The 20,172-nt window shown below is 31.4% G+C and overlaps 1 protein-coding gene across 4 annotated transcripts in view; it reads right to left on the bottom strand.

Moving 5' to 3' along the window:
• Positions 1-279: 279 nt before the first annotated feature.
• TXNL1 (thioredoxin like 1) overlaps positions 280-20,172 on the bottom strand; it is a 45,706-nt gene continuing 25,813 nt past the window's right edge. The window contains exons 4-9 of one of the 4 annotated variants that reach the window (XM_051969587.1): positions 12,764-12,886; positions 10,099-10,168; positions 8,468-8,640; positions 7,334-7,438; positions 2,492-2,535; positions 280-1,070 (exon numbers count right to left, since the gene is read on the bottom strand). In XM_051969587.1, coding sequence (XP_051825547.1) covers positions 2,497-2,535; positions 7,334-7,438; positions 8,468-8,640; positions 10,099-10,168; positions 12,764-12,886 — 510 coding nt within the window. In that variant the 3' untranslated portion in view covers positions 280-1,070; positions 2,492-2,496. Of the gene's footprint in view, positions 1,071-2,491; positions 2,536-3,262; positions 3,566-7,333; positions 7,439-8,467; positions 8,641-10,098; positions 10,169-12,763; positions 12,887-20,172 lie in introns of those variants that run through there. The other 3 variants (XM_051969588.1, XM_051969589.1, XM_051969590.1) reach the window with 3 other exon arrangements.

Raw genomic sequence — 20,172 nt, 5'->3', positions numbered from 1 at the left:
TCTTATAGTCATTCAATTTTTAAAATATTCAGGGATATTTTTAAAGTAAATTTACCAATGCTTTAAAGTTACAGCTCAAAATGACAACAAACTTTGGTTCCTCTACGATATCTGTCAAATTTCTCAAAATTGTTTTTGAAGCATCCTTTAAGTGACTATACATTATTTTGCTACTCCAACCATACTCTTCCTCCTTTTGCTATTTTACCCCAGAAACATCATCTCTACAATCACATTGAATATTTAGGTAGTGAACACAATGAATATTTGTTAAATGAATGAAATAATAGAAATAACTTTATTTAATGACACTAATAGACTTTTAATTTCAAGTACTATATTTTTACCTAATGATTAATGTCCACATTGCCACAACAAATGAAATGGTGACTCACAAATGATTCAGAGGGCATAAAAATCTTGGTACGATAAATGATTAGACCTAGGAATTTTCAGTCCTATAATCTAATAATTTGTAGGTAACATGTGTAGACAGTTAAATCTTAAGTCTATGCAAAAGATCATGTAAAATTCCTATTTCCCTAGATAACCAACTGTTCTTTAATAAAAATATTACATAATACAAATATGGGTACTTCAAAATCCATTCTTCCCAGTTCCTTGCATTTCAAATTTTTACTGTATTAAACTGCTATTTTCTCATAAACAGATAACCCTTAATTATGACAGTTTCTCAATTTTAAAGTCAACTGTCAGCCAGTATAACATAAGATACATTAAGTCTCCTAAAACCAGAAGCCAGAAAATTTCAAAACAAATGGAAAGTAAAAATTTTTATATACTTAAAATGACAAAAATTAAATTTGGCAAAAGTAATGACTTTTATTTACAAATACATGTATCAAGATTACAATAGAAACACTAGTGAAACCATCTGAACAAAAGCAATGATTTATTGGTAATGGCATTAAAGGAAACATTGACAGTCTCTGGCTAGGGTCAAGCAATTATCCAGGAGCCGTAGATAAAGTGAAGATCCATTTTGATTGCAATAAGGTCTTTCCAGTGTCTTCTGCATCTTAATGGCTTTCTCCTTTCTTACCAACTACCTGGAAAGAAAAGTAACTTTACTTAATTTTCTTTGGAAATATAAATAATATAAACAAAACAGACCTTCCTCTTGTCACCCCTCCCCCAAAAAAAGTGTTAATTTCTATCACTGGATTTTTTTGGCATGCAATATATTTACAATGATGGAGCAAACTGTGACCCCCAAAGATTAAATGAAACACATGCGGAATTTTTCTGGTTACTCCACACAGTTTTCCAAGCAAGGTTGGCAATTCAGAAAAGTAAGCAAAACAGAAGGCTTCTATATAAGTGAAGCAGAACATATTTTTCATACTATTAAAATATTTTAATTAGGTGCCTATTAAAAAGTTTGAAGTTAACATTATGCTAAATATCTATCTGCATGCTGTTGACAAGCTTCTAAATTTCTTCGACAGTAACAAACATGCAATAAAAAGGCCATCGGAAAACAACTAATTTCTGCAATAGGGAGAGATCTACTTTCCTTGATGCACAAAGTTCTACTATATTTAGTTGTTTTCAGTTGGATCTGGCATACTGGCTTCAATAAAAAATACAAAGTTCTAAAACTTTATTATAGACTATTTAAGTCTATTTTAGAATCAAATTATAAAATTTACATCCTAATAGCACTTAATCCTAAAAGTCTACAACCAAAGAAATTGCATTTTTAAAAGCAGAAATAGGTGAATATAAAATGCACTGCAATTTACCATTTAAAAAATATCTCCTGACAACAGCAGGTATTCTTTATCATGCAACATTCATGTCAAGTCACCAATATATAGGGTGTTCCAAAAATCTTAGTGCAGTTTTAAGTTATCAAACCTTAACTTTAATTTCTTTCTTATCACCATTAAGCTTTAAAAGCTCAAAGCTGCATTAAGACTTTTGGGACACCCTATACATGACAAATCTAAAAGATAAAGAATATGGCTCAGCCTACATCATTAGAAACTATGTTCAGGCTGCCAATTACTGCTTTAAAGGTCATTTTTGGGTTCGAGAATAGATCATATGATCTCCAAGATCCTTTCTTGGCTCTAGCATTCTAGGACTCCAGTGCAAGTTTTTCTCCTATATATGGGTAATTATTCTAATGACCAACAAAAATGGACTTTTGATTCCAGAAAGAATTACATCAAGAATTTTTTTAAAACTAATAATAGCATACAGAGTTTTAAGAATAGGAAATGGGGAAAGAAGTAAAGAGTATGTAAGAACTATCAAAGACAGTAAAAGACTCAATAGTCTCAAGAAATGAATATAAACAAATTATTAAAAGCATTTATTCTTCACTTGTATTATTGTGGCAATAAGCACAACAATGAGCTTTTGGATTAAGCAAACAAAACAAAACCAAAAAAAATCCCTCACTAATATATTAAATATTAAAATGTTAGCAGATGTGTAACAGTGAAGATACAAATCTGCATACTGGTTTCACAGGTTGATACCTCTCAACTTGCCAATGTGTACTCTCTGTAAAAAAAAGAAATTAAGCATACCAGTACATTTGGATTTCCCACCCCCAAGCCCTAAAAGGTTTTCTTCCTTCTTCTCTGAGATTCATACATCACTCTCCTAACAGCATCTAAAGTCCATCAATACTGATGCTAAAGATTTAGATTTTTAGAACAAGATTCAGACTGCCTTCTATTTTTAATATTTACCCCTACCCTACATTTGGCCTGGAGCTTTCTGTTATCCTGAATCACAATATAACTTTAATCTAAGTTCTTTTAAGTTTAAAATACACATTAAATTAAATCAAAAGTAAAAAAGAAATAACTGCCTCTTAAAAGCCTTCCAATCTATCAGAATACAAAATTAATCAGAAATACATTAAAACATTGCACATCCACACACTCCTCTTCTTGTCCCCCTCATCCCCACCCTTCTCCAATACTCAAAATCTACCCAAAACATTATGTGAGCATAAAATAACCTGAAAATGCTATCATGGGTTAACCAATACTTAATTTGCTAAATAAAATTAACTAAAGGATACATGATATCCTAAAACAAAAACTACAGCAGCCTTCAGGACTGATTATTTCATATCACATTAATTTAGCATATATAAAAATCAAATATAATTGTACTTCAAATCATGATTAGAAGTACAACTTCTTTAAAATGCTTTGTGAAATTAAGTACAAAACAGCAGAAAATTAAAAATTAACAGAAAGTAGTATAAGACACATGGTATGGTGAATAAATAAAAGCATTTAGTTGTAAAGAAAACAAAATTAATAGCCCAAGTGAGAGAAACAACTAAGATAGGAATTGAAGAAAGAAGGCTGATGAAATATGGATACAAGAAGGCTGATCCAGATGATAGGAGCTGTAGAGAAGGCTCTTGCACCACCAATGGTGATACTGTGGAAAGGGTGAGAGCAGACAGGTGCTAGATGAGCAGAGAAGCAAAGAGGGGACAAGATCAATCTTTATATTACTTCATTTAAAAAAATCTTCTGTGTTTTTAGTTCATTTGAGTTGGATTAATCAGCTGAAAAATAAACAGACAAAAGTGTTACGAATATAGCTGGCAAATGTGAGTGGCCAATTTAGAGAATAAGGGGAAGTATAGGTTTATTATAGTAATAAAAATCTGGCTTTTTATATGAGTATCATTCCTACATACAAATAGAAAGAGGAAAAGCACCTACTTTTTTGCTGATTTTGAAATACCTATTTTTTGCTGATTTATTGACAATTACATTTAGTTTTAATAAAAAGTAATAAAACAAAGCAATCTACTTAAATAGCATATTTTAGCACCAAAAAAATCCCCACTCTATTTCCCCAGATTTTAGACTGCAAGCGTTTCACTCTATATAACATTGGGGATTTTCCATATTATTTCCCCTTCTAATTAAAATTCATAAAATAATCCTCTTCTCTGGATATGCATTAAAAACTAATTGTAACAAGTATTGCAACAATCCAATCTGAAATCAATAATGGTAATTTTACATACTCTTTATTTCAAATCAATTCTTATGTAGCCTGAGAAATCACATGATAGCAAATACCTAGTAGGATGAAGAATGAGAGTTCTAAGGTAAAAAATTCTGTTGACAGTTAAATGTGCCTCCTTTGGTATCACCTGAACTTGAGTCATCTTAAAGATACAATGTTGGTAACACAATGAGAAACAACTCCTCCCTCACTCCCAAGATAATAAAGTTAAAAGATTCTATTTTCTACTCTTCAAAAGTGTTATAACAAAACATTCACTGCTAGTTGCTTCACTACACACATCAAATATTTCTTCAATGTACTAAATAGAACTCCCTAGGTTAATTTTAACTTGACCTGAAAAAAAATCTTATTAATAAGCCCACTTAAATTTGGACTGAGTAAACAAACAAGAAAAGGGAAGAGACTGTTATACTTCTGGACTTGTCAGCATCCCTCATGCTTTCCAAATTCCATGCCTTTGCTCATGCCATTTATTCCAATTTATAAAAAGCCCATGGGGCAGAGATTGTTGTTTGTGAATCTCCTCAAGTGCTTTGCAATTATACAATTTTTTTGCTGAATGAATGACATGGCCTCTCTCCAATCACAACTAAACAGCTTGGCTGGAGTCTTATCTTGCCATGAAGACTTCCCAGAAAATATTTCTTTTGAATTTACAGGACCAGTCACCTATATAACTACTGAGACTGGTCGCTATATTAATCTTGTAGTAAGTGCCTTTGTGATACTTCTTTCATCATCATTGGTTGGGTAACTTTCCAAATGTTTTATGTAACTTTCCAAGTATTTATATCTCTGCCTCCCTAACTAGACCAAAAATTCTTTTAGTTAACAAGAAATGTGTTTTATATTTCACTTGTATCTCCAGTAGTTAAATACAGTTATATAAAGAGGTGTTGAGTTTCATGTCAAAACTTATTTTTCATACATAAGCATTTCTTACGCTATAGAATGTCAACCATCAATTCGAAAGAAAAACTCAAAACAAATGCCACAAAAATCCCTACTTTTTGACTGATCTTTTGCTTTCAATCAACTCAACTGATAATCACATATACCACTGAAAAATCTTCACTAAAAACAATAAATAAGTGGCTATAAAAGGGGAAAAATGGGACATGTAATATTAACTAAATTCAAATAGCCTGTCAATTAACATTAGCTCAACATTCTATATTAAAGGAATAGGAATGGAGAAGGAAAACTTAAAAAAAAAATGTATGAAGCGTATAAAACCATTTAAATAACAAGACCATTAAACAAACTAATGAGATATATATGTAGCAAAATACTAAAATAAACAGGCACCCAAGTCAAGAATGTATGCTTCTAACACCTTGCTGGACATCCTAAAGGAAGCAGGTCATGAACTGGTCTTAAAAGAAGAGACTAATATTGGTTTGACAAATGAAAATAAAGATGACTAGACTAGATGTGAAAGTACATGAATAAAGACCAGAAAGACATGACTCTTATACAAGTAAAAAAAGAAAGAATATGGACAGATGGTAGATGCAAAGAAAAAGGTAGTTATGAAGATTATGTGTGAATATATAAAAAGTATCTTTGAAATCAATTATTGATATAAATTGTGGTAAGGGATGAGGATCAATTACATCAGGCTAGAAAAATAGAAATATAAACATATATCTTTTACAGGATAATAACCTACAAATAGACTATAAGCAAGGACTTGAGAGAAACAGGACATCAGATAACTCCAGAAGAGGTATAGTTAAGATCTGTTTAAACAAAGTATCATTTGACTTAAAAGCAGTCAATTAAGAACAGGGGTTTTTTGTTGTTGTTGTTTGTTCAGATCAAAATTTCTTCCATGGGTAATTATTTTTTGACCCTTCATCCTACTCATATAGTTAGAGATATAATTATTCCTGTTTGAAATGATAAAATAGTTCCAGAAAGTTAATCATACTTTAAATTATGATACTACTTGGGAATGTGATTTGATCATAGGCTTATAGATTCACAGCCCCAACCTCATTTTTCAGATAAAAATGAAGTTCAAGCAAGTCAATGACTTGTCCCAAGACAGGGTTGAGATTTGAATCTGAGCCCTCTGGCCTGAAATTTGGCACTCTTTCCAGTATTCCATGGCCTCCCACTAATACCTAGCTGAGATATTTATCAATTTTCAGTTTTATAAAGAACATGTGATTCATTAAAAATATTTACAGTAAAGGACACAAGCATCCCCCACTCCTGAACTAATCAGCTTCCTCACCTCCATTCTTTGAAACCAATCCTTTCAAGGCTTAGCTCAAACTCACCTTCTCCCTTCCAGAGAACTCAACTGATTTGTGGTTTAGTGCGACCTTCCTTCTCAGTCCCCCCAGTTACTATGTATTTATTCTGTATATGTTCTAAATACCTATCTGTGAACATGTATACCCCTAGTAGAAAATAATCCTTAATGCCAAAAAATCTCTCATATTTGTTTTTGTAGAGCCATTGCCTGGCACATGGTAGATAATAAATGTTTTTGAGTTAAGAATTTAGATTTTTATGATACTAGTGGTGATTATCAGGTTCCATGCTTCTAGAATCTTCAAGTTTAAACTAGTTACTGGCCTAGTGGTATTAACAATGAAGTGTTTTCTTAAGATGGAATGAGTTGACATGTGTATGCTCCAGTCTGGAGAGATGTCACTCCTATAAGAAAACTTCTATTTAAATATTACATCTTAGGTCACCAAAGCTATCACATATATTAAGAATTCTCAATAAAGGTCAATTGATATTAAAATATAAGTTGTCTTTTATATTAAGAATATCAGATTAGTTCCAGTGAAATGCACTTTTTCTATACAAATTCCTCAAACTGCTTTGTTTTTTTAAATAAATCTTCAAATAAAACAACAATGAAAATCTTACTAACACTGCAACCTGAAAGTTGTTCAATACAAGGTGCTTATTACTTGGCAGTCAGATATATCATTCATTCCAATTCCTTTAAGCACCAAATACTAGCAATATTAATGCCAGCCACCTTTCTATCATTTCCACTGTAACTTGTCTAAAATACTATTAGCCAATACCCAGTGTACCAAAAAGAATTAGTTGTTAAAGATAGTTACTAAATCCAACAAGGTACTTTTTAGCTGATGAGACAATACATCTTATTTGATAATCTAACTTTAATTTCACATTGTTTCACCATAGAAGATTTTGTCACTTAATAGTAACAAAATAAATGTGCTTATATTTGCTTTAAAGAATATTGTCTTTAGACTTTATGATTCCTCCAGGAAATTGTTATTTAAAACAAACTTACTCGTTTGAAGTCATTCATATTTGTTGCTTGAACTGGAGTACCAATAAATGTAAAATATGAAATTCTTGTTGTTTCTTCTTCACCTTGATTGGACTGAACAAATAACTACAATAAAGAAGTAAAAAAATATTTTTATATGAATTTTTGACAAACATGCAAAAAGTAAGATTTTTTTTTTATATTTACAAAATAATTTCCTTGGACTATATTTTAAATTGCATTAGAGGTAAAAGCAAAAGAACAGAAATGAAATTTAAAGAAACTTATTCCTACCACTGTACATTTCAAAGTCTTCCTTATCCAATGAATTTCATTCATTTAATTTTTATCATTCATTACCCTGGCTGTCATTCTTTACATTCTTTTCAAAGTTTGTTGATATATAAGTAACCTCTGCAACACTATTGATAAGTGATCATCCAGTCTCCAGAGGGAATCTCTAATGATGGAAAGCTCATTACCTGACAAGGAGAGCTCTAAATGTTAAAGTTTTATATCAGGCTCCCTGTAATTTACACCCAATTAATCCTACTTTTGCCTTCTACAGCGCCATAGAAATTTTAAAGAATTAAATAATTTTAAAAAACAATTTACCTTTAAAAAAGTTGATTCAAATTAAACCAACATTTTCCACATGTCAAAACATGAATTATTAGTAGTCCATAATTTTCCCCTCAATCAGTACTGCCTTCATCTTTGAGGACAGAAAAGGAATTCACAAATTTAAAAGAAAAACAATAAGCCTAGTGACATATATCTATACATCTATAGGAATATATGCAAACACATACACACACACACACACAAAATGGAATTATTTAATTCTTTAAAATTTCTGTGGCGCTGTAGAAGGCAAAAGTAGGATTAATTGGGTATAAATTACAGGGAGCCTGATATAAAGCTTTAACATTTAGAGCTCTCCTTGTCAGGTAATGAACTTTCCATCATTAGAGATTCCCTCTGGAGACTGGATAATCACTTATCAATAGTGTTTCAGAGGCTACTTATATATCAACAAACTTTGAAAAGAATGCAAAGGAATGATTAGTTACACACATGATTTCAGAATTACTATGTCTAAAAACAAACTATCATTAACAAATCTTTTTGATACTTTCATGAAATATTACTTACAGTTACACTGTTAACATTTTGGAATTTAACGTAACGAAGTTGGACAATACCATCTTCTTTAATATCATCTTGTGTTAGTTCCAGAGCTTGAGTTGGTTCACTTCTTTCTGCCTCTTCAAAATCCATAGATCGGGGTAGATTGATAAAGATTTTTATATACTTAGGACCCTGACCTACAAAAAATAATAAGTTTTTTTTAAACCTACAAATCAAAAACTTTGTATGGAAACTTTTAAATAGTCTGCTAACATCCAATAATTATTCAGATCTTAAGATTTAAAAGATTATGTATAAGTGGGGACATACAAGCAAAAAGGCTTTGAAATCACACTAGAATAATGAATATCAAATTTAATTTTGGGGATTTTTTTAATGAACTATCAACATTAATAATTTCTCCTAACTTTTAGAGCATACTAAAATCTCTCTTTATAAATTAAATTTGAAGAGTGGGAAAGAATCAGAAACTTAGCTGATAAGGGAGTTTTAAGGATTATAAACTTTAAAACCAAAAAGTACTTTGAAGATTAAATCCAACATCATTTTACAGATATGGAAACTAAGACCTAGTGAAATAAAACAAAGGAATCAACATCCCAACAGTAGGAAACCAAAATTTTTTAAAGGTCACTAAGCTAACTTGCTCAGAACTGAGAAATTATCTGCTTGCTCAAAAAAGGGAAACTCTTCAAGTTCTGGAATTATATGATGGCCAAAGCTTCCTTTCTTCCCTCACAACTTTACTATCTAATAATCTCAAAACAATTATTTCTTGTTACTATAACTCTTACATATGTGCTAACTATTCGTATAATCTGTTATAAGGCAGAATATGCTGCCATATTTGTTAAGGAAACATTACCTCTAATAACCTGGGTTTCCAAAGCTAAATTTAGGCCTACTTGGAATCCCAAAGACTTCACAGTCAACTTGATTTTTCAAATCATAGAGGAGGGTTACTACCTAATGGTCAACTTTAAATATATTTCCCTTTTTAACCCACAATTTTAATATATTCCCATTTTAAAAGAAAATGCCATCTTGCTATAAAAAAAATTAATCCAAATCTATCATAAATGCCCATGCTAATCATTTATAATCAAATTAACTACTTTATTTTAAAAACAAAGTAGAATTGTATTCATTCAACAAACATTCAATTAGAATACATATTACCTGCAAAGAATTAAAATAGGCATTGGAGAGCACAAAAAAGATTAGTTCAAGAAAACAAGGTCTTTTGCACCATTATGTTTTGATTTTTTAATAAAAAGTTATACATCTAAGAGTTGTTAAAACAATTAAACCTGATTTCAACATTTAATAATCTATTAAAATTTTATAAAAATATTAAATTAAGAAGAATGTATTTAAAATTCATTTTTAGAGTAAACCAATTTTTATCCACTTCAACTTAGATATGCCACTCTAGTATATTTAAAAAATCAAAACTAGAATTCCAAATGCAAAATTTAGATTCTGTAATGAATAGTAAATACTACTCTTCTGTTCATGTCATTAAAGATGTCAAACACTCCTCACTCCTATATAATTCTCAGTCAAAAGTTAACAAAAAATTGAATAACTAAAAATTTTAAATCTGACAGTCAAAAAAAGGGCTACTTACTCACCATTATCTGGCCCTTGAAATTTCATGGAATAAAGCTTAACAGGTTGATTGAAAGCCACAGTAATAAGCAGCTGTGAAGAAAATATAAGTTTCATTATCATGAAAAGTTTATGCAGTGAGAAAAAAATTCACATAAAATATCAAAAGCTAGCAGAAAAAAAAATTACTTTTATAGGTGTGCATACTTTTAACATTAAAAATCTCTGTCCCCAAAGTAGATTAAAAATAAAAGAAATATAGAATACAACATTTCATTTTTTACCTCATACCCCTCAAAGTAAGAGGGTCAATAAAATATATAAATAGTTCATAATGCAAGAACTGTGGAAAGACAGAAAACATTTATATACTATTAGTGGAACCGTGAATTAACTATTTTAAAAAATATATATTTGGTATTATGCAAGAAAAATGCCTCAACTGTTCATAAATCATTTGATCATGCCATTGCTAAGTATATTTTCCAAGAAGGTCAAAGCCGGAAATAGATCCCATGAACACTAAAATATTTACAGTAACACGTCTTCTGGTCACAAAAAAACTGAAAATGAAATATATGCCCATCAACTGGGGAACAGCTGAACAAATTATGGCATATGAATATAATGGAATATGAAGATTCCAAAGAAATGTTGAAATAAAAACATTCTATAAGAAAACATGAACATGAGTAGCTCAGGGAAATGTGATGAGAAGTCTCCAAGGAACCCATGCATGATGAAGCAAGAAGATTCAGGAAAATTATATACATGATAAGTCAGTTGAATTTTAATTAACTATCAGGCTCATTTGTGAAAAATTGTTGATGAACCATTTACCTCCACTTTTATATAAAAGTTAGAGGGAGGGATTACGGATATAAGATGTGCAGTATCATTTGGTTTTACCTACAACTTTTTCTTTGTTACAAGGAAAGGTAGGTGCAATAAGAAAGGAGAAATGACTGAAATAAAAATAACAATTAAAAAAAAAAAAAAGATTCAAGGAAAAACTGGATGAAATGAAGTTGTTTCAGTTCCTCCCTGGGCTGAGATTTCTCCTCCCCAGAGCTACTATATTAGATCACAAAGGAAAGGCACCCATTCAGAGATGGGAGAAATAAGAAACATCAAATATCCCCAATGCCAGTGAGAGATCTGTATGGGATAATTTTCCTCATCCTGTGAAAGATATAACTGAAACAGATTGACACCGTTTTACCTCGTAATTATAATTTAACTTCAGCTTGTAAGGTTGAAATTTTGGCAATACAAAAAAATTTCACTCTGAAAAATTTAGGTTCTCCTAGCAATATTCTTTTATCAACATTCCATTGTCTTGAAATTTAGTTTGATACTTAGTGGTATAAAACCAGGCACTCCAGATAATATTCTTTTGCTTAATAATGTATTTTCTAGAATTAATTTGAGTGGTATGAACTTCTCATGAGATCCTTCTTTAGCATGCCCTGAATATGTCAGGTGAAAGGTGGGTGAACTTTGGTCAAACTGAGAAGATTTTGCCTATCCTTGACTTAAGAGTAAGGGAACTTAGAATCCAAACCAATTAGAATGAACAACTATAAATGTCACCCTTGAAAAGACAAATGTATACATACATTCTCTCTGTATACAATAGCAGTTTCTTTGCGACTTTAAAATCTTTATCATAGTGTATATTATATTTGCTATTTCTATAGAAATTTCTTTTGCTTAATAGACAACAGTCCCTTGAGGGCCAGAATCTACTTAATTTAATTCTGCATCCCACAAAGCTTTTTAAAACAAAGCCTCATACAGAGTAGAAATTGAATAAATGTTGACTGCATTAAACAATATTTAATGCAGTCAATCCATGAGCATTTACTGACTGCCCAGCACTGCTCTAAGCAGGTAAAGAAAAAAAGGTGAAACTTTTTCCCTCTTTAAAATGTCTTTTCTACAGCAGCAAGATTAATCTTTCTTCTCTGTTCCAAAACCTTCACTGATTTCCTAGGGCCTACCATATAGTATATCATTTATCTGGCATTAAAAATACTTTGTGATCTGATTCTATAATTTCATAGTAAATCCCTTAAGATGCTCTGATTGCCAAAACAATCAGTATTATTCTTTGTCCTTCTAATAAAATGGAATGGTTCCTGACTCCTACAAGATGGATTGCAACAGTATAAATATTAAGATCACCACCACCAAAATAATCTAAACTGAATGCGGTGAAATTAAAATAACCAAGCTTAGTCTCAAATAAGAGAAACAGTCTCATCTCTTCAGAGATGGAAAGTTGTCCTGTCAGATATATTCAAACTCTTAGTTATGTCAAACTGTCTTTTTTTTCTCTTTTTTTTATTTTTTGTTATGAGGAATTAGTCCAAGCAAGTCATAGAAGAAGGCATTTATTAGGAACTTCAGGTGATACAAAACGAAAAGATGTAAATTAACTTTTTTTTAAAGTGTTTCCTTTGACTAGGCAAAATGATACTTTTGGTAAGCTTTCTAGGAACAATAGGAATAAAATCCTATTTGTTTATTTTGTTTTATAATGTCAGGGAAAAGATATTTATTTGAGAATAGAAAACTGGGAGCAGGTACCATTTTTTTTTAGCTCTAAAAAGCTTATCAAATTTCTATTCAGAGACCCTTTAACATTCAGTATTGCTTCCAAATTTTAAGATAAATATTAAATACCTGTTCATCACAGTCAGATTCCAAGAAGGAAGGGTCTTTGCGTAAACAGTTATCAAATCCATGCTCATCACTTTCATTAAGACATTCACATCCAGCTTTGTTAATAAAGGGCATTAAGTCCATCTGAGGGAAAAATTAAATTAAGATTTCAGAGAAAAGATCTAATACTAATATCCTAAAAATTTAGGGGGAAAAACAGTATTTACAAGTCTTCTCATTATTAGTTTTTAAAGGAAATGCATACACAATTTGTAATGATGCTTATACTCTTTTCCCACTCTTAATTATTAATTGAAACCTACTATTCATTATCAAAATACCAACTATCCCAACCATAAATCAAAATCAAAATGGCTGTTAAATATTATTTCAGATGTTAAACAAACTTGATACTTTAAAAAACACAGCTCTCTATATAAGTACAGTAATTGATTCTGCAGAATAAAACAGCCTTTATCTATGGAGGGAAAAAAAGAAACATTTCCTTATTTATATTGGATACAATGTATTTATCTTGACCACAGAGCAGTCAGAATTAAAGTCAAAAAGTTTAGCCCACTCACAAACAACAAATTTATTTGGAAACAACTCACTAATCTTCAGACAGCAAATAATTTAACTATATTTCTCAAGCTCAAACTTCTACTAGACTGGAATAGCAATGCAAAAGTGGATCTCTTCAATAAAGAGATCCAATTTAGTTTCAATCAATCAAGGATGGACAGAAGCAGCTACACCCAAAGAAAGAACACTGGGAAATGAATATAAACTGCTTGCATTTTTGTTTTTCTTCCCAGGTTATTTATACCTTCTGAATCCAATTCTCCCTGTGCAACAAGAGAACTGTTCAGTTCTGCACACATATATTGTATCTAGGATATACTATAACCTATTTAATATATAAAGGACTGCTTGCCATCTGGGGGGGGGGGGGAGAAGGAAGGAAGAGAGGGGGAAAATTGGAACAGAAGTGAGTACAAGGGATAATGTAAAAAATTACCCTGGCATGGGTTCTGTCAATAAAAAGTTATTTAAAAAAAAAAGAAAGAAAAAAATATCATCAATTACATTAATTATAAAAAAAAAAAAAGATGTATGGAGAAACTTTTAAAATCTTACTTCTTTTTTCTCTTAGCATGGATCACAACAGAATAGGGTGGGTGTCAAATTTTACTGGGCAAAGAATAATACAACTTAGTGTATTTACAATGTCATTAAAAAAAAAAAAATCAACTTCATAGGACAGGGAAATGATGAAATAAAATTTCCTGTGAAAAATACCTAAAAGTTGGGGCAGTTAGATAGTGCAGTGGATACAGCACTGGCTCTGAAGTCAGGAGGTCCTGAATTCAAATCTGGTCTCAGACACTTAACACTTACTAGTTATGTGACTTTAGTAGTCAGTTAACCCCAATTACTTTGTCCCCCCACCAAAAAAAAGGAAAAAGAAAAATACCTAAGGTGGCAAACATTAGAAGCTTTCAATAAAGCCAGAATGCCTCTTTCTCTGCTATTATCCAAAACATTTTAGAACTGCTGGCAATAGCCATGTGAAGAGAAAGAAGTCAAAAAGGCAAAATTTTCTTCTGGCTGGTATCATAATGGTTTATTGAGAAAATCCTATGAAATTTATAAAGAAATTAAAACAATAACATCAATAAACTTGCAGGCACAAAATAAATCCATAAAAATCCATACTATTTCTATGAAGTAATTACAAAATCCAAGAGACAAATATAGAAAGTAAAGTTCTCTTCAAAATAGATACAAAATGTAAAAAAATTTAAGACAACCAACCACAGTATTCTCAGTACCTATTTAGACACAAATATATTTTAATGAATACTGACATGAATATGAAAGATGATATAAAAAATTAATAGCAGACTGTATATTTCTCACAATTATGAGTTGGAGTTGAGTTCTTCATTCGACAAGAGGCAATTAAAAAAGAATTATGATTACATGAAACCAAAAAGCTTTTGTATAGAAATTTAACATATAGCAAAGATAAGGAAAGAATGAAAAGAGGGACTTTGTATTTCTGAAAAAAGTCTTAATATCCAAGATATACAGGAAACTAACACAAATATATACTGCCAAAGTAATATTTATTAACCATTATTGACCATTATAAATGGTCAAAAAATCTTAATAAATTTCCAAATGAATTAGAAATGATTAATCAAATGAAAGAAAACATCTAATCTATTACTAAGAAATATACTAATCAAAAAAACCCTGACATTTTACTTTATACCCAGGAAAAATGATCAAAAAAAACAAAGAGTCAAAGTTGGAAGGCTTCAGCATGCAGTGAACAAGTATTTACCAAACATTTATTATGTGCTAAACACTGTGTTATGTATTAGTAATACAAAGAATTGGTTAAGTATATTACAAATATAAATAAAGGCAAAAATACTATCCCTACACACAAGGATCTCATCTTCTGATGGGAGAGAGAACATCTAAGTAAGATATAAAGGGCTTTTAATGGCAAAATTAACTTCTAGAAGAAATAAGAGAGCCATTAAAACTGCTGAGTAGGAGTGCCAACATATCCAAATTTGCATTTTGGGAAAAGCAGATGAGTGTAACATAAATCAAATTAGTGAAAGACTTAAGAGGGGAAGAAAAAACTAGTAGGCTATTGACTATAAGGCAAGAGATGATACGGGCCTGAATTAGTGTGGCACCTGTATGAAGATGTGAAGGAAGATTGTTTTATGTGGTATTAGTACCAATAAGGTGTTCACTGAGTAAAAACCAAAGTTGTGAGTCTGAGTGATTAGAAAAATGGAAAAAACTAGGATTAAGGATGGGCTTGGAAGTAAAAAACAATTGAGTTGTTTTGGATATATTAAGTTTAAGGTTTTCAGTATTTACATAAATACAGACATAAAATATTGTGAGTATTGACAAGAACAAGGGTATGACTGTTAGTTTAAGATACTCAAAAGGTGGCTTATGATTGGGGCAGACTCTGGAGGAAAAAAGGGGCTGGAAATATAGATCAAAGAATCATTGACAAAGAGACAATAATTCAAAGAAGCTGATGTGACCACCAAACAAGAAAGTATAAGGTGAAAATGAGGTCTAGGATGGAACCCCACCCACTATTAGGGTTAATACATATGAAGATCTAGCAAAGACGACTGAAAAAAAACAGTCAAAGTGCTTTGCATAATCACAACTCTGTAAAGGAGATATTATTATTATCCCCATTTTAGAGCTGAGACAGAGGTTAAATGACTTACCCAGGATCTTGTAAAAAATAAGTCTCTAAGGCAGGATTCACACTCAATTCATTCTGACTCCAGGACTAACACAGTAGCTCTAATCTCTGGGAGGAAGGCAGTTATCAAATGTCAAAAGCTGCACAGAGGTCAAGAAGGATGAGGATTGAGAAAGGCTTTAAGATATGACATTTTGCCCACTGGTAATTTTAGAAAACGCAATAACAGTGAAATGATCTGGGTCAGTAACCAAAATGCAGTGTTGAAAAGAGAGTAAGAAGAGAAGCAGACGCTTCTAGTGAAGATTCTCTCTTAAGAAAAATAGAAATACTGAAATATGAACCATGGGAGATGACTGGATTAAGCGAGGTTTGTTGTTGTTATTTTGTTTTTTTTAGGATGCGGAAGAAATATTCATGCTTGTAGGCAGTAGAAAAAGGATCAGAAAAAGAAAAAGATTATAGAGTAGGGATGGTAAAAGGAGCATTTCCTTTAGAAAGGAATGGTGAGATCAGAAAAATCACCTCTTCAAAAATAGAAAGGAGAAAATGGTGGGGAGGAAAAAGATGAATGGCATAAGAAAAGGAAAAGGAAATGGCCTCAATTTTTTCAATGAAATATGAGAAATCCTCAGTTGGAGAAGCTGAAGAAAGGTTTTGAACAGTTTCTCTGGCAAATATAAAAGAGAATCAATTCGGGAGATGTCAATAAGATTCCTTTACTGCAGTGAGTGCCCAGATCAGATTATGTAACACAAAGCTGTAATAGAAAATAAATAAATAAGTGAATGAAAAAATGAATAAGTCTATAGTAGACCCAATCAAAAATTCTGTGATTTTTTCTCTGATTCCATTCAGTAATTTGTGAATATGATGAAAAATGAGTGATCCACGGTTGGGTTTTGGCAAAGAATAACTGGTAACTGCACAGTGATCAGGTAGACATTGTGGTAGTGAACTGATTCAAAGGGTAGAGATAAGAAAAAGAGGAGAGAATAGCCAAAAAAATGGGTGATGACAGAAGAAACTGTGGGAAAATGGTGGAATAAGACAGGAAATTATAGAGCTCCCCCAAATAACTTAAAATAATACCTCAAAGTGAATTTTAGAAAAGAAGAAATAATTAAAAGTTGGAGTCAAGCAGCTGCTCAATTAAGACAATTTTGGAGACTGTTAGGAAAAATTTGACCTCAAGGTATAGTGGTCTAATCAACAGCTGAGGAAGCACAGATGCTGCTGGGCAAATTCCACCAAGTCAGCAAAAAAAAGGCAAGCCCTGAGAGTAGCAGCTTATCTGGAACTGGGCTAAGAAAAAGTGTTGGATCAGTGGAATGGAGTAGATATTCAATACAAAGTGGCAAATGATTATTGTAACCTCGTGTTTGACAAATGTAAACATTTAAGCTTCTGGGAAAAGTATTCCCTATTTGGTTAAAAAAAAAATTGTTGGAAAAACTAGAAAACAGTATGGCAGAAATAAGGCATAGATAGATCAATATCTTACACCATTTAACAAGATAACATAAAGATGGATACATGACCTAAATATAAAGGGAAATATCAAAAATAAATTTAAAAAACTTGGAATATATTATCTATCAGTTCTATGGACAAGAGATATTATGAATAAACAAGAAACAGAGTACTATAAAATATAAAATGAATTCAGATTATATTTTCATTTAAAAATAATTTGTATGAACAAAATCATTTAGCCAAGATTAGAAGGAAAGCAGCCAATTGGGAAAATATTTTAAAGATTTTTATTTTCAAAATAATATATGCATAGTTTCCTTTGTTTGCTCCTGCAAAACTTTTGTGTGCCAATTTTTTTCTCCCTCCCTTCTCCCAACCCCCTTCCCTTAAAGATGGTAAGTAATTCAATATGTTAAACATGTGTAATTCTTCTATACTTATTTGGGAAACTATTTTAAGAAATTAAGAAAATATTTTCTTAGATAAAGATCTACTCAAACATCTAGAGGACTTGATAAAGTTTATAATATGCATCATTTCTTAACTGATAAAAGGTCAAAGAATGTAACAGAAGGTTTTGGGAAGAAAAAAAATCACTATAGTGATAATGAAAAATGCTGTAAGTCATTAATGATTAAAAAAATACAAATTAAAGCAACTTTTAAGAGCTACCATCTTATACCAATGAGACTAACTAAAATGACATGGGCAAAATGACAAATGTTGAAAGGGAATATGGAAAATTGGGATACTAATACACTACTGATAGAACAGTGAATTGATCCACACACCTTGAAGAGCAATCTGGAATTATGCCCAAGAGATATAAAATTAAGTATACCCTTTCATCCAGCAATAGGTCCGTTTTCCAAGATGATCAGGGAAAAAGGAAAAGGACCTACATGTTCTAAAATATTTAAAGCAACATTCTTTGATGTGGCAAAAAACTAGAAATTGAAGGGATGCCCAATAAATGGAAAACGGCTGAATAAGCTTTAGTATGATTGTGATAGAATGCTACTATGCTATAGGAAATGAGAAGCAGGTTAATTTTAGAAAAAACATGTAAAAACGTACATGAAATAAAGAAGAGTAAAAGGAACAGAATCAAGAGAACACAGAATACTGTAATAGCAGTAATGTTTGAAAAATAATTGAATTACCAAGCTATTCTAAGTAATATAAATATTCAAATAAACTACAAGGGTCCTATGAAGGAAGATACTACTCACTTCTAGACAAAGAGCTAATATATGAAAGTATGCATTGTATGGTTTCACATATTTATGTGTGACAAATGTTAGCCTTCTCTAGTTCAAGGTTGGGAAGGAGGAAGGGAAACAGATCAGAACTCAAAATGTGATAAAAAATTAAATTAAAAAAAATTTTTAAGAAATTAAATAATTTATACTTTAATATATTTAATATGTATTGGTCATCCTACCATCTAGGGGAGGGGAGGGAATAAGGAGGGGAAAAATTGGAACAAAAGGTTGGCAATTGTCAATGCTGTAAAATTATCCATGCATATAACTTGTAAATAAAAAGCTATTAAAAATTTAAAAAAAAGAAATAAAAGAGTGATGACTTATAAATAATCAAACAAATAAACCACTCAGGAATGGAGGAAATGAAGAGTATGATAAATAACAGACCTGGAGCTCTAAGGCAAATAGAAATATGTAATGATAAAAATGGAATGATACCATAAAGGATTTTGGCATTTATATCTAAGACATAGAACACTGAGGGTAATGACAAGAACAAGGATTTAAACATCTCTTTCTCTGATGGAAATGTAGAGTAAGTCAGTAGAACTAAATAGTTAGGATATTTGAGGAAAAACCACAATAAGTATGTTGAAATTCCCTCATATAAAGACAGGAGTTAAGAATAGAAAGAAAAGGGCTAGCTATGTGGGGCAGTAAATAGAGCACCAGCCCTGAAGTCAGGAGGACCTGAGTTCAAATCTGGTCTCAGATACTTAACACTTCCTAGCAGTGTGACCCTGGGCAAATCACTTAACTCCAACTGCCTCAGCAAAAGAAAAAAAGAATAGAAAGAAAACTATAGTTAGGCTGAGCTCAATGAGGAAGGAAGATACTCTGTGAAGTAGTCTAACCATTCTGGAAAATATGAAATTAAGCAAATAAATAAATAAATAAATAAAATTTCCATAGCCTGGGCCCCAGAGATTTCAATGCCTTCCTTATAAGCAGGGGCCCGTGAGGATTTGTCAAAAAGGAAAAGTACCATATGTACCAAACTATTTATAGCAAGCAGCACTTTCTGTTATAGCAAAGAATAGGAAATAAAGTAGATGGCTAACAAATGGAGAATGAATAAATAAATTGTGGCACAGGAACATAATGGAATATTACTATGATATAAAAAATGATGCATCTGATGGGGGGAAATGGACTTACAAAAATTCAGAGTGAAATTAAGCAGAGACAAGAAAATATACACAATAATGTACACGAACAGTACAACAAAGCAATAAGAACAATGCTGCAAAATTATAGCAACTAAACCTTACCCAAAAAAAGATATGAGAAGTAAACTGCTCCTGCTCCCCCCTCCACTTCCTTTGAAAAGATGGAAGAGCCATGAGTGTTAAACACTACATTTAATGTCAGACTGATTTTTGATTTTTTCCCCCCTTTCTTCCTTTTTTACTCTTTATTTTATAAGG

The sequence above is a fragment of the Antechinus flavipes genome, chromosome 1 (assembly GCF_016432865.1).
Source record: "Antechinus flavipes isolate AdamAnt ecotype Samford, QLD, Australia chromosome 1, AdamAnt_v2, whole genome shotgun sequence".
NCBI lineage: Eukaryota > Metazoa > Chordata > Mammalia > Dasyuromorphia > Dasyuridae > Antechinus > Antechinus flavipes.
This window is presented reverse-complemented; position numbering and strand designations above follow the sequence as displayed.